Below are 13,494 nucleotides of genomic sequence, written 5' to 3' on the forward strand. Positions count from 1 at the left end.
TTTATATACTACGTTTTTCATCTTTAGTTTTTTAAGATGAAATGGCTGTAGTTGCTTTTTTACTTTATTATTATTACTGGGATTTTTGTCATTTTTGTCATGTATTTCGGTTGAATTGTTGTATTAGAGCAGTCATATCTAAATGTTGTACATTATTTTTGTCTCTTTGTTTTAGGAACTAAAAAAATAATCAACCAATCGTTAATAATTTAATCAATCCACCAAACGAGGTGTGAAATTCACTCACTGTGCTCTTTTGGCGACGCCTGCCGGTGATTGGCTGAAACTACAGGCGACGTGATGACGTCGGAGCGTGTGACGCAGATGTCAGTCTCCCAGGCAGCCGATGAGACCGTTTGGCGAAGATGGCGGACTCGGTGTCGTCAGGTCTGGGAGAGGAGAAAGAGAAGGAGAAGGAGGACAGGGAGAGGGACAGAAAGGCTGCCAAATCAGAGAAGAACAAGGAGAAAGACGGAGTCACGGAGACGCCGAGAGCCAACGATAAAAATGGCGGCAGTAAGAGCAATAAACGCAACCTGTCAGGTGAGAGCTAGCCTCATTATCAGAGCCCAGTTTGACAGCGCTAACGCTAGCCAGCTGCTGAACTCCTCGTTTTGTTGTTTAACATCACCGGCAAACCCGTTTTGGTTTAATACCTGCGCTGCTGCACTGGTTTTGTGGATATATGTGATAGCGACATGGCTTGAGCACGCAGTTACAATTACACTCAGCTAAGTCTGTGCAGGTTTGGGCGCAGCTCCGAGTTTCCACTTGATCTATCAGGATATATCGGTAACTAGCGTCATCACCACAGCTACTGCTAGTTAAAACACTGAGCTCAAGTAAAGTTATGTTGCATGCATTCAAATTATATCTACAGTTAGGAGTCCCGGCTTTTTGCAATACAGCTCAGCTGCATGTAGTCATGCAGGTTTCTAAATAGGCCGGTTTGCCTCTCTGTCAAATTAAGACGTGGTTTCTTTGCACAGCCGCAGTCAGAAGTGCTGCTCAGTGGGTACACACGGCCAAAAGTATGTGGACACGGGTACTTTTAGTCTGGGGCTGTTTTTTTTTTTTTTTTTTATAGTTTAGACTAAATTTCTTAGTGTTGATTTACTCCAAAAAGTTGGGGGGCTTCCGAGAGACTGTGCCCATTGTCACAGCAAACGCTTTTACATGTCACAGTACGGAAAGTACAGGTGTTAGTTATAACATCAAGTGTCCCCGTAAGCCATGGCAGTGAGCCAGCATGCATAGTACTAAGATCGTGGAAATGAAACGGCTAAATGCACCTCAGGCAAAATAATTGTAATATTTACACCTGTGTTTTTCCTACTGTGTGTATTGGTGCAGCAGGAGCTGAGATATCCTGACCCCTTTTCTCTACAATGGGTCGAGTTTGAGAGAAAACAGAGAAAATGTCCACCACAATATCCTAGAACCCAAGGTGACCGCAACAGCTGTCGTGTTTTGTCTGGCAAATAGTCAAAACCCCCAAAATGTTCAGCAGATATATGAAAAATCTAAAAGAAATCTGCAAATTTTGACATTTGAGAATCTGGAACAATTTATCTTTTGGAACATTTAGTTGAAAAAGGACTTAGGTTATTAGTCGATTACATACACATATAGAATCCATGAAAAAGCCCCTCCAGAGCCACATAAAAAGCATGATTTAATTATCTTCACAGGCTGAGTACTACTCCCTGTCTAATAAATTGACTTTGATATATGAAATTGGTGCAGTGCCCGTTTATGGGACGTTTTCTTGCTGCACAATACAATAATGTTTTAAACAATAGTAGTGGGCTTCCAACTTTGTGGCAACAGTTTGAGGCTGTCTGTTTCCTGTTTCAACCCAACAATACTCTCGTACACAAAACAAATTCCCTAGTTGGTGTGACTGTCCTGCACAGCGTCCCCACCTCCACCCGGCCTAAACATGAAGCAGGCTGCTAGAAATCTTGGCTTTATATTTGATGCTAATCTTTGTTTCAATGCTCAAGTGAAGAATGTTGTTCAGTCACATGTCTTTCAGCTCAAACAAATCTCTAAAATCAGATCGTTTTGGTCTCCTTCTGATGTACATAAGGTTTTACACGCTTTCATTTTTTTCTCACCTGGACTGGTCTGTAATGCGCTTTATCTCTGTATCAGTCGGTGCTCAGTCCACAGACTCCAGCTGGTGCAGAACGGTGAGATAAATGTGAACACGTGACTCCTGACTGTGTGAGCTGACTCACAAAATGGTTGAAAAATGGTTGACACACTTAACCATAAAGGCAAATAAAATCAGAACAGAATGACAGGACAGAATGAGACAACAGAAAAGGAATAAAATACCAACAGTGAACAATGACCATGATAATGAAATAGATAGATAATAGAATAGAAGACGTGTTGGAAATAAAACATTGAAAAGAGTATTGGTAGCATTAATAGAAACACTTATAAAAGATAAGATTAAAGTAGTGATTTAAAAGATGCCACTGATTCTGCAGCCTCATATTCTCTCAGTGGAGAGAGTTTTCTTATGAGATGTCCAACAATCACCTCTGGGCGTCACACTTGGTTTGTCCACATGTTTGGCTGTATAGTGAAGGTATTTCTTGTCATGATGCAAATTATAAAATACATGGTTTATTATAAGCTAAGGCCTCACCTTTGTTTGCAATAAAAATACAGACACCTGCTGTTAACCTGTAAATGAAACAGTCGAAGCTTTCTAGGTTGGCAGTTACTTTTATTGTGTGTGCGTGTGTGTGTGTGTGTGTGTGTGAGGTCTTTTGTGTAGTCAGCATGTTCAATGTTCAATGTCTCTGTCTGTGTCTGGCTCTAGACCTGTCTCTGGTCCGATTTATAACCACGGAGCTCACCAGAGGCTACTTCCTGGAACACAATGAGGCCAAATACACAGAGCGCAGAGAGAGGGTCTACACCTGCCTCCGCATCCCCAAGGAGCTCGAGAAGGTAAACACACAAACTGTTCACTGAGGGAAACGTCTTAAAAGTTACAAGTAAATAAATGTGCTCTCCCTCTCCGTGTCTTTCTCTCTTTAGTTGATGACATTCGGCTTCTTCCTCTGTCTGGATGCCTTTCTCTATGTGTTCACCCTGCTGCCCCTCAGAGTGATTCTGGCCCTTTTACGGCTCATCACGTTGCCTTGCTGTGGCCTCAGGTAAAGTATACACTTTGATATGAGGGAACAAATTTGAATCAATCTTTGGCCACATTAATGATTAACTAATGTCAAATAACAATTATTTTCAGTCAATCAGTTATTCTGCCCACTTTTTTCACAAATTGTTTAGTCTATAAAATGTCAGAAAATATTGAAAAATGCTCATCACAATCTCTTAGAGCCTAAGGTGACGTTTTGTCTGACCAGCAGTACAAAGATATTTGTTTTACTGTAATGTAAGACAAGGAAACCAAGCAAATCCTCACATGTGATCAACTGTTGGACATTTTGTCAACTACAGAAAATGTCTAATTCTCTGGTTTTCACCTATTCAGATGTGATGATTTGCTTCTTTTTCCCTATTTTTACACTGTAAATAGTCTAGAGTGACATTGGACAGAGACGGTGAATAAACAATAAAGGTCACAGGACTGTGGCGTGTGCTGCAACCACTCGGCTACCAAGGCGCTCCCTAATATCAAAATCTAATATCAGGTTTTAGACTGTTTGCTACATTGTGCTGTGAATAATTTAGATTCTCTTTCTATTGTCACACATTTTACAGACATCAGTTAATTTAATGCAAAAAAAATTCAAGAAGTTGGTTATTGACTAAGACACAGATTTAGTAAATGTCCTGACATGGCAACATTGTTCATGACCTCTAGAGGGCAGTAGAGCACTTTTGATTATTACACTGTTCTTTCTGCTTCTCTGTTTGCATTTCTTTTCTAGTGGCTTTCTACTGTGAACATTTCTTCTATGTGTAATTTGTGTGTGTGTGTGTTTCAGTGGCTCCCGTCTACTCCAGCCAGCCCAGGTGTGTGATGTGCTGAAAGGCTTTATTATGGTGCTGTGTTACTCTATGATGAGCTACGTGGATTACTCCATGATGTACCACCTGATCAGGGGGCAGTCTGTCATCAAACTATACATCATATACAACATGTTAGAGGTACACCCAGATAACTCCTCCTAATGTCTCTAACTCTCATTGTACTGTACAGTCACACACCCACTCATCTGCTCTCTTGTCTCCTCTCGCTCTGCCCCTGTTGTGTTGTCAGGTGGCGGACCGCCTGTTCTCGTCATTTGGCCAGGACATCTTGGACGCTCTGTACTGGACTGCCACAGAACCCAAGGAGAAGAAGAGGGCGCACATAGGCGTGATTCCTCACTTCCTCATGGCTGTGCTCTATGTCTGTATCCTCACTGAGAAGGACCAGTGGTCATAGTTACCAGCCGGTGTAGCTTGTTGCTTCTGCACGAGTCGACAAAAAGGGGAAAAAACAACACACCTTTTAGATGTGAGACAGTTAGTCAATAAGTCAAATGACAGGAAACAAATCCGCAACAATAACAGACAAAAATAATGGAAGTTTGTTAACAGAAAAAAAGTACAGAATATGACTCTACAAGGTAATCTGATGCAAATATAAAAATTTTGGCAATTTTTGACTCATGACATGTAGTAGTGAATCAGATTTGTCCCTTAATTGTCAAAATTATTATGCAGCATCATATTGGTCACATATTGGTTAGTGTACGTTTCTTACAACTGGCAGATTATCTTCTTAGTGTAGTTGAAAGAAATGAAAATGTCTGTAATCCAAGAATGATGCGTGGATTTAATTTGGTTTAAGCAAGTGTCTTCTTACAGCTACATGAATATATTTGGGTTTTGGAGTGTTTGTCAGACAAAAACGGCAATTTGAAAATGTCAACTTGGGCATTTTCCTCTTTTTTGACATTTCATAGACATACATTTAATACATTTAAAATAAATGATTAAAACAATCAGCAGAGGAATAGATAATGAAATATTTAATGGTTAAAGCCTTACACAGTTTTACTTCAGACTTGCAGAAACGTACATCAGAGTTAACAGACAATGTGATATTCTTTACTGTAGTGCTAAGTGTAATATTTTCCTCAGCATGTTTGTGTCTAGTTCTCCATGCCATCCTCATCATGGTTCAGGCCACCACGCTCAACGTGGCCTTCAACTCCCACAACAAGTCTCTGCTCACCATCATGATGTCAAACAACGTGAGTATAATCCACACAGATACATTTCAATCAATTAAAAGTGCACACAGCGCAGGTTCAGCCATGATATTTTGGTGTGTTTTTTATTTTCCAGTTTGTAGAGATCAAAGGAAGCGTGTTCAAGAAGTTTGAAAAGAACAACCTTTTCCAGATGTCAAACAGCGGTAAGTGGTGAACAGTCGAACACGCGCCACCAAAACAGCGGTCTGTGGACAATTTGTTACTCTGCCTTTGAACTTGGTGATTTTGTACAAGGTAAATTTATGGAATCGAGCTCAGCCGCAGTGAGTACAAAGTAGGTTAATCCAGGATTGATTTGTTTGTTTCCCACAGACATAAAAGAGAGGTTCACCAACTACATCCTCCTGCTCATCGTCTGTCTGAGAAACATGGAGCAGTTCTCGTGGAACCCTGGTAACTAACGCAGAGCTGCACAGACAGCGTAACATTGCTGGCATTTATCCAGCTGGTTTATCTGTATGATAGTTTGAAGTCAGATCACATTGCTCCCATCAGGTCCTTCCTCCGGCCGTCTCAGTGCCGCTCGGCAGTGAACTGTCTCTGACTTTTATGACTAATATTATGCTGAACTTCATTGACACAGATTGATCAGTTTTTGATGTGTTTGTCTTTAGACCACTTGTGGGTGCTGTTTCCTGATGTAGTCATGGTGATAGCCTCAGAGGTTGCTGTGGACGTCGTCAAGCATGCCTTCATCACCAAATTCAATGACATCAGTGCTGATGTGAGTCCCTCTTGCATACAGTCCTCTCACAGTTTATCCATCCGGTTACGGTGCAGACAGTGTTTTGACATACTGCATGTTGTCAGATGTTTTAAAGACTGACTGGCCACAAAGAGCACTTTTTTTTTTTTTATTTTACAGGCTTTTAGTCATCACATTATTATTTTCAGAATAAGTTGAGACATATTCAGAAATGCCATCAGTGTGCACTTGAGTTGTGCTACACAAATAAACTAATTTTATGCAGTTGAGAATTGTTGACACTTGTAGTAATATCTGTATATGAATGGACAGAGGAGATTATTAGTACCATGTTGATGGCACATTCTAAGCCTTAGTACTGTCAAAAGAATATATGGATAGTGCATCAATCCTTATTCTTTGTCTTACCTCTGATTTGGGGATAATCATGCTTTAAATTTCCAAATTACAGTTCCCATAATGCTTTGGATGATGTAAACAGGATTCAGTTAGTCAGCTGTGGGCTACAACAGGAGCCACATTTCTTTTTTTTCTCTTTTCTTTGATACTGAAAAAAGTTCAGCAGTTACAAGGAGCATCTCTTTGCTTACATTTCTAATTGCTCTCTCACACACCCACACATTCACTCCAGACACACTGTAGTATCAGAGGGAGGCTCAGCCAGCTGAGCCGTTTTCTCTTGTTTCATCATGACTTTTTTTTGGCTTCCCACCTCCTCCCCTCTTCCTCTTTGATTTGCTTCAGGAGTTGTAGGTTTGGTTATGTAACAGAAACCAGCTCCACAGGAAGGGATTAACCCCTTTATCTCCAAACTGTCAAATCTAATCAAACAAACCTCTTTCATGTGTTGTTAGACTTTAAGCTTGTGGACCCATGCCTGTCTACATTTAATCGCATTCAATTTATTTTATTTTAAAATGTATTCATTAGAATTAAATTTGTCTCATCTCCTGGTACTACTCATACTGTACCTGTGCTCTAACGGCAGCGATTGTTTGGAAAGTAAACAAGTTAACATTTCTCACCATTTATCATCTTTATAACTCTGATGTCCTCTGCTTGATCCCATCTTGATATTTGGATGTCTATTCTTAGGACGACTAATGTTGTGTTACACTGTCATTTTCCAGGTATACGGCGAATACAGAGCCAGCCTTGCATTTGACCTTGTCAGCAGTCGACAGAAAAATGTGAGTGAAATAAAGGACACATTTACAGTATATTGTCTCAGTATATATGGTTACACTGCCCACCCCCACTTTGAACTGGAGTTTGTCCATCATGTTATTATGTATTCTGCAAATGCCTTTCATTACTAATCACAGCATTTGGCTGAATGTGGAACAGAGGCTGATATTTAAAATATGTCGTCTAGAAGAAATGTCCTCTAATCTTTCCTGATGTTTAGATGAAATTATTTTACGTAACAACTAATTTATTGGTTAAAGAATAATGTTGTTTATTGTTGAATTATGAGAAAATGTCTTAAATGTGTCCCCAGGCTTACACAGACTACAGCGACTCAGTATCCAGAAGAATGGGCTTCATCCCTCTTCCGTTAGCTCTGTTGGTCAGTCACTTTTTATCATCATCATCATTTATACTGATATTGTGTGTGTTATAATGCTGACTATAAACACACTTTGCATCTGATGATGGGTTTCTGTTTTCAGTTGATCAGAGTGGTGACCAGCTCTGTGAAGATCCAGGGTTCGCTCTCCTTTATGTGTGTTCTGCTGTTTTACCTGGGGTAAATGTCCCGTGGTCTCTCCCATCTTTTGAACACATATTTTCAGTGTTAGTCGTCGTGTTTCTTAATATTTTGTTTGTGTTTATGAGCAGGATGATCACTCTGAAGGTGCTCAACAGTATCGTTCTGCTGGGGACGTCTTGTGTGTTCGTCAAAGAGGCCAACATGGAGGAGAAACTCTTCGACCCTCCTCCCTCCGCTGTCTCAAGCCGTGTAAACTCCAGAGCTCACCGTACCAAACACGTTCACACTGCGCCACAGCAAGGTAGCAATCGGCTAATCTATCTCTCACTCACTGTCGCTGTGCAAAATTTACCCCTCTTAGTAAAGTCTTCTCTCAGACTTCTCATTCCCTGCCAGCAGCTATTCATTGTGCCAGCTGAAATGATAACTGTTACTCAGGGATTTTGTCATATTTGTGTTTTTGTCTTTTATGTGCATGTTTTCCATGGATCGCCCCTTTTGGGACTAATTAAGTATTTTTTAATCGAATTGATGAAGAGAAAACAAAAAGTCTGACTGTTATTTCAAACATACTCCTGTTTTACTGTTTATAATTCATGTTTGTTTGTATTTTAAACAGTTTGTTTTAAATTGTAGCATTACAAGAAAAAGGGCTTTTAGGTTGAGAACTAACCGACGTGTTGAGCAAGTGCTGTGTAGGTGGAGTGTGAACCTCCCCAAATTTAGCAGGACGACACCGTGTGAATAAAGCTTTTTTTAACCCGTAGTCCCACAAACTAATTTAATTAGTTAGTGATGTGCCTCTTGGCCTTGGAAGTAATGCTCTGTTGCTGCCTACCAAACTATTTAAAGGCTCAGTGTCACTCTTACAGCTCAGCCCCATGCTCACTGCTCCAGCATGCAGAGAAATTCAAAGCTACAGTTGCCAAGCTGTGATTGGACAATTGCTCCCTGCTGGAGGGTTTGTAAACACTCAGGTGTGCGTGCGTGCGTTTGTCCAGCTGTTTCTGATAAACTCTCTCTCAAACAGAACCCACAACCGACAAAGGAGGCATATCACTGGTACTGGAAAATCCTCAGCCCGTCAACACAGCAGAGAGCACCGCTCCCACACTTCCCAAGAGCGACTCGGACACATTCCTGACCACGCCGGACGAAGACGATGATGATAAGATCATCAACGCCAACACGGGACTGGAAGGGGACGGACTTGAGCACAGAACGCCGAAGAAAGACTTGCTGGAAATAGACCGCTTCACCATCTGTGGCAACCGAATAGACTGAATGCCAAATGAAACAACCTGTCAGCGTCCTGGCAAAACGGCAAAGTTCAGGGATCAGACACGGGTCATGGAGCATGCTCAGACCAGACGTACTTTTGTGCGCCTGACCCCTGGAGTATTTATTTATTTATTACTGACAAAACCAGCCAAGGCATAAAGCTGTTACTACGAGCATCAGAGGGCGCTTCAGATGCTTCCATCTGGTCCAGTCGATGCCCCGCGAACCAGGTAGACTCTTGAGGATGGGTTTTGGGTGTCATGGCAACCTGTCGATGCCTGAAAAACCGGCTTGCACAGCTGGAGCAGAGCACGAAGAAAGAAACATATCTTCACATGTGAAATTGTACAACGTGGGGCGCTGTGTGATCATAGGAGCATGACAGCAGGGCTGTGTGGAGTATGTACTGGTGTGTGTGTGTTCAGAAGCACAATCATATGTACAGCGCAGTTGTTTTTTTTAGACGGAACAAAACGCATCAATTTTTGTACTTTTTTTTTTATTTCAAAAACGTGAAAAATTCAAATATTTGAAATGAAGTTTTTATGAAGAATCTCTGACCTTTTTTCTAAAAATTGACCGTACCAACTGCAGGACTAAGACTCACAATCACTTTAACACATTTCTGAAATCTCAAAGTCGCTCTGTAGACACACACCATCAAACATTTAAGGGGTTTAAATTGATTTCCTGATGTCTGTGGCTGTTGAGTGAGTACAGTGTTCAGTCACAGTGGTGACGTTACCCTTTAGACATTAGAGCTTTTAGTATCGTGCAATTTGTGTTGATATTGTTACTTTGAAGCACTGGGATAAGATGCTGCCTGATTTTAAAGGCACAAGTATTTATTTTCAAGTGGGCCCCAAGCCAAACAAGGTTGGAGGATGTTTCATTGTCACGTTATTTTTCTTGAATATGCTTCATGTATACCAGCATCATTCAAGCATGTAGCCTACAGATAATCATGTCTTAGTGTAACAACACTGTTCTTGGTCTCATTTTAAACTCATGCTGTGTGATGCTAGTATCAACGCGACATGTTTTCTAATGCTTTACCATTATTCTTACAGTGGTATGATAAATGATTAAGATTACAGGTATGCAGGTAAAATGTTAAAGGATATCTGAAGGCTGAGACGCGGGCTGCGAGCGTGAATTACCTCTAAATACCAAGGAGGAGCGTATCTGCACTGTGATCGTGTGAAAGCAGTGAAACAAACACTTTTTTTTTTCCAGAGAGCTGCACAAGAGTAGCAGTCAGGTCTGATCCCCAAAGGGTGCAAACATTGTTGGATGTGGTCCGCTGCCGGTTTTGATTATTGACAGAAGCTCTTTCCAGATGCTTGTGCACTCAACAGACTTTAGATGCTGTGAAAGCTGGCGGCGCTGTTTGACAGATGAAGTGGATCTTACTGTTTAACTCTGGTCTTAAGTGCCAGGAGTTGCATGTTTGCGGCTAAAGCTAGGTTCAACAAAGGCCCAAGTTTAGCCTCTCATATTAGCACCCCATTTCATTAACTTCAAGCCACAACGCTAAATATTTTTTTCTTTCAGAGAGAGAAATACCCAGCGATCTTTGAAAAACCCACAAGGTCTTTTAACAACACTTACTGCTGTTCTGAAGATATTTCCGGACTCTTCTAATGAAGTGTTTGCTGCACAATAATACAGATTTTAAATGGTTTTCCAAATTGCAACTCTATTTTCTTAATCCAAACAAATTTTACTCAGTTTTAGTACAAGATATACAGTATTTGTCGATATTGATGTTTGTCTTAAGTTTTTATACAAAAATAATGTTTGTATTTTTTGTCATGCAAAACAAAGGAAGGTAATTGACTTCTGCTGCTTTCTGAGTTGCAACTTGGAACGTGTGTTAAATAGGGTGTTGCACGCCGTAGTCTTAATGACATGAGCGTGGGATCAAAAACTCTCGACTGGGAATCCGGCTCACTGTCCATCACTTTATTATTATTAAAGTGCTAACTTTATTAGCAACATTTAGACCATCGTGTTTCAGTTTACCGACCCTCTGGGCTTTTCAAAGGCTGCCTGGTGTTAATACATGAGAGGCTAAGTCCATCCTTATTTTAGGAGGACAGTAAAACAAGTGACTGCAGTCCTGTGATGGAAGGATTGTGTGTGTGTGTGTGTGTGTGTGTGTGTGTGTGTGTGTGTGTGTGTGTGTGTGTGTGTGTGTGTGTGTGTGTGTGTGTGTGTGTGTGTGTGTGTGTGTGTGTGTGTGTGTGTGTGTGTGTGTGTGTGTGTGTGTGTGTGTGTGTGTCTGAGAGATAATTTGCAGTGCATGGATTGATCTCACAACTTAAAGACATACTATATGTATGAATTGGAAATTTCCTTTTTTTTTTATATTTCCTGTAAAATCTATCTATGTAAGACATCTCCTACACGGTAGACGGAGAATAAAACAAGATTTTGTTTTGTAACCCTTTCTGGTGTGATGCGACTGTCTACACTGCTTGTGTGTGTGTGTGTGTGTGTGTGTGCGCGCGTGCGCGTGTGCGTGTGCGTGTGCGAGCGAGCACAGGGGAACAGTGGCGGGTGTTTCACTGAGAGGAGTCACTGCAGGCTCTGTTCACAGGGCAAACACTGCAGTCCACTGTTCCCCTTGAATGGGCATTTAGAAGGAGGTTGTCTGTCATCACACACATTCACAGGAGGACTTTTTTTTTTTTTTTCAGCGTAAATTATCTGCCTCTGGATACATGATTTGTGTTTTCCTCATTACGTCAACGTACATCGCATTTGCATTCAGCCGATTTAGTGTCCTGTGTTGTGTAAAGTGACTGTGAGGGAGGATGAAAGAGAGCGCTGACATATCAGAGACTTCAAAGCTATTTTCCAGGACTTGCACAACTCAACCGGGCAGTGACTGAACTTTGGGTTTTCCCTTTTTTGTACGCAAAGCATCTGTGTTTGCCAAAAGTTTCACCAACCTGATCAACCTCCGAGCTAAAGGTCGGCGTCGGTGTAGAGTCAACGACCTGCTTCTCATTCACTCAGAGACCCACGGAGGTTGTGTAGTTCGATTCTCTGGTAATCAGACACCGCAGCACTGGATGTCTGACCTCCAACGCTCAGTAAAAACACCTCAACTCTTAGTGTAGAAACATTAATATATTCAGGCAGCTCACACAGGAAAACAGCTTCTCAGCGGTGGTACTTTCTCTTATATATTTAACACCAGTCACATATTATCCACCATGGAAACCTTGTGTTGTTTTTTTTTTTCAGTTGCCATGTGTTGAAATGCTTGAAATGCCTGTCGGTGGCATTGAGAGTATAAAAGAGGGAATGTAAGCCAAAAGTTTATATAGAAATAACGTTGAAGGTTCCATATTATGCTTTTTTTCAAGTTCATACTTGTATTTGTAGATCCTACTAGAATAGGCTCACATGGTTTAAAGCTCAAAAAACATTTATTTTTGTCATATCAGACATGGCTGCTGCAGCTGTTTTCAGCCTCTTTCTGCACGCTCCGTTTTAAAAGAAAGGAACAATCTGTGAGTTTTGCTCTCACCTTCAACATCTTCGTGTTAGTAGGAGCTGGTGTTAGTGAGGAAAAACTAAGGGGGACAGCATGGTGGACCGAGGAGGTCTTTAATGAGCTCGGACAGTCAGCCTGCTGATAGGCCGGATGAGGTCACGTGATCAACAGATCCACTTATGACATCATAAGCGGACCAAAATGTAAACGGTGTGTTTTCACACAAATTTACTGAAAAATGGAGCAGGAGAAAAATAGAGAGGATGATCTTTTCTCATACAATCTCATTGTTAGGCACACTGGCGACACATTTATGTTGAAAAGAGATTAAAAGGTGAATTCTGCATAATATGGGACCTTTAAATGTTAAATGAAATGATAAAGTGAGAACAGGCTTATGTTGATGTACACTGATCTAACGTTAACTCTTTATTAACATCTTTACAGAAATGTTTGCTTTTCTTTTCACACAATCTTCAAAAAACAGTACGAAAGCATTATCAACAAAATGTATTTAAAGCACAGAACATAATCATGGTAACTAGTAGTGGTCATTATGCAGAACAGGTGCCTCATGAGTGTTGCATTATTATGTGTAATATCATTGAATTATTACTGACGCATTAATGTGAATGCAGCCATAGATTTTACACTGATTGGACTGATTTCATATTTGTAAAAGCAGCAGAAAGTAATTACTAAACTGCCAAACAGATGAAGTGGAGTATAAGTTTAAAGATGTAAAAGCTTAAACGTGAAGCACAAGTACTTCAAAAATGTATTTAAGTGCAGCTCGTGAGTAAATGTGCTTAGTTAGAGACAGAGGGGGGGTGGGGGGGTGGAGGACAGGTGATCGGACCCTGCGGTGTCGCGCGCCTCAGAGGCGAGCACGAGCGTCCTTAGGTTTTCACGTGCACGCGAGATTAGGCAGGCAGCCGGTGAGAGTGAGCGAGGACACCGAGATAAGCGGCACATCCTCGGCCGTCGAAGGTCTCCTCCGGGGAGGATGTCTGTGATGAGTCCGGACCGAGAC

General features: G+C 41.1%; 1 protein-coding gene across 1 annotated transcript; it reads left to right on the forward strand.

Moving 5' to 3' along the window:
* The first annotated feature begins 342 nt into the window (after nucleotides 1-342).
* On the forward strand, nucleotides 343-9,467 carry tapt1b (transmembrane anterior posterior transformation 1b). The gene is made up of 14 exons (XM_070828186.1): nucleotides 343-543; nucleotides 2,840-2,970; nucleotides 3,061-3,179; nucleotides 3,975-4,137; nucleotides 4,250-4,385; nucleotides 5,134-5,231; nucleotides 5,326-5,395; nucleotides 5,565-5,645; nucleotides 5,867-5,976; nucleotides 7,089-7,148; nucleotides 7,460-7,528; nucleotides 7,632-7,708; nucleotides 7,801-7,973; nucleotides 8,703-9,467. Exons 1-14 carry the CDS (start codon nucleotides 366-368, stop codon nucleotides 8,954-8,956), a joined length of 1,719 nt encoding a protein of 572 aa, XP_070684287.1. The 5' UTR covers nucleotides 343-365; the 3' UTR covers nucleotides 8,957-9,467.
* Nucleotides 9,468-13,494: the final 4,027 nt, after the last annotated feature.

This window comes from Pempheris klunzingeri, chromosome 3 (assembly GCF_042242105.1).
Source record: "Pempheris klunzingeri isolate RE-2024b chromosome 3, fPemKlu1.hap1, whole genome shotgun sequence".
Lineage (NCBI taxonomy): Eukaryota > Metazoa > Chordata > Actinopteri > Acropomatiformes > Pempheridae > Pempheris > Pempheris klunzingeri.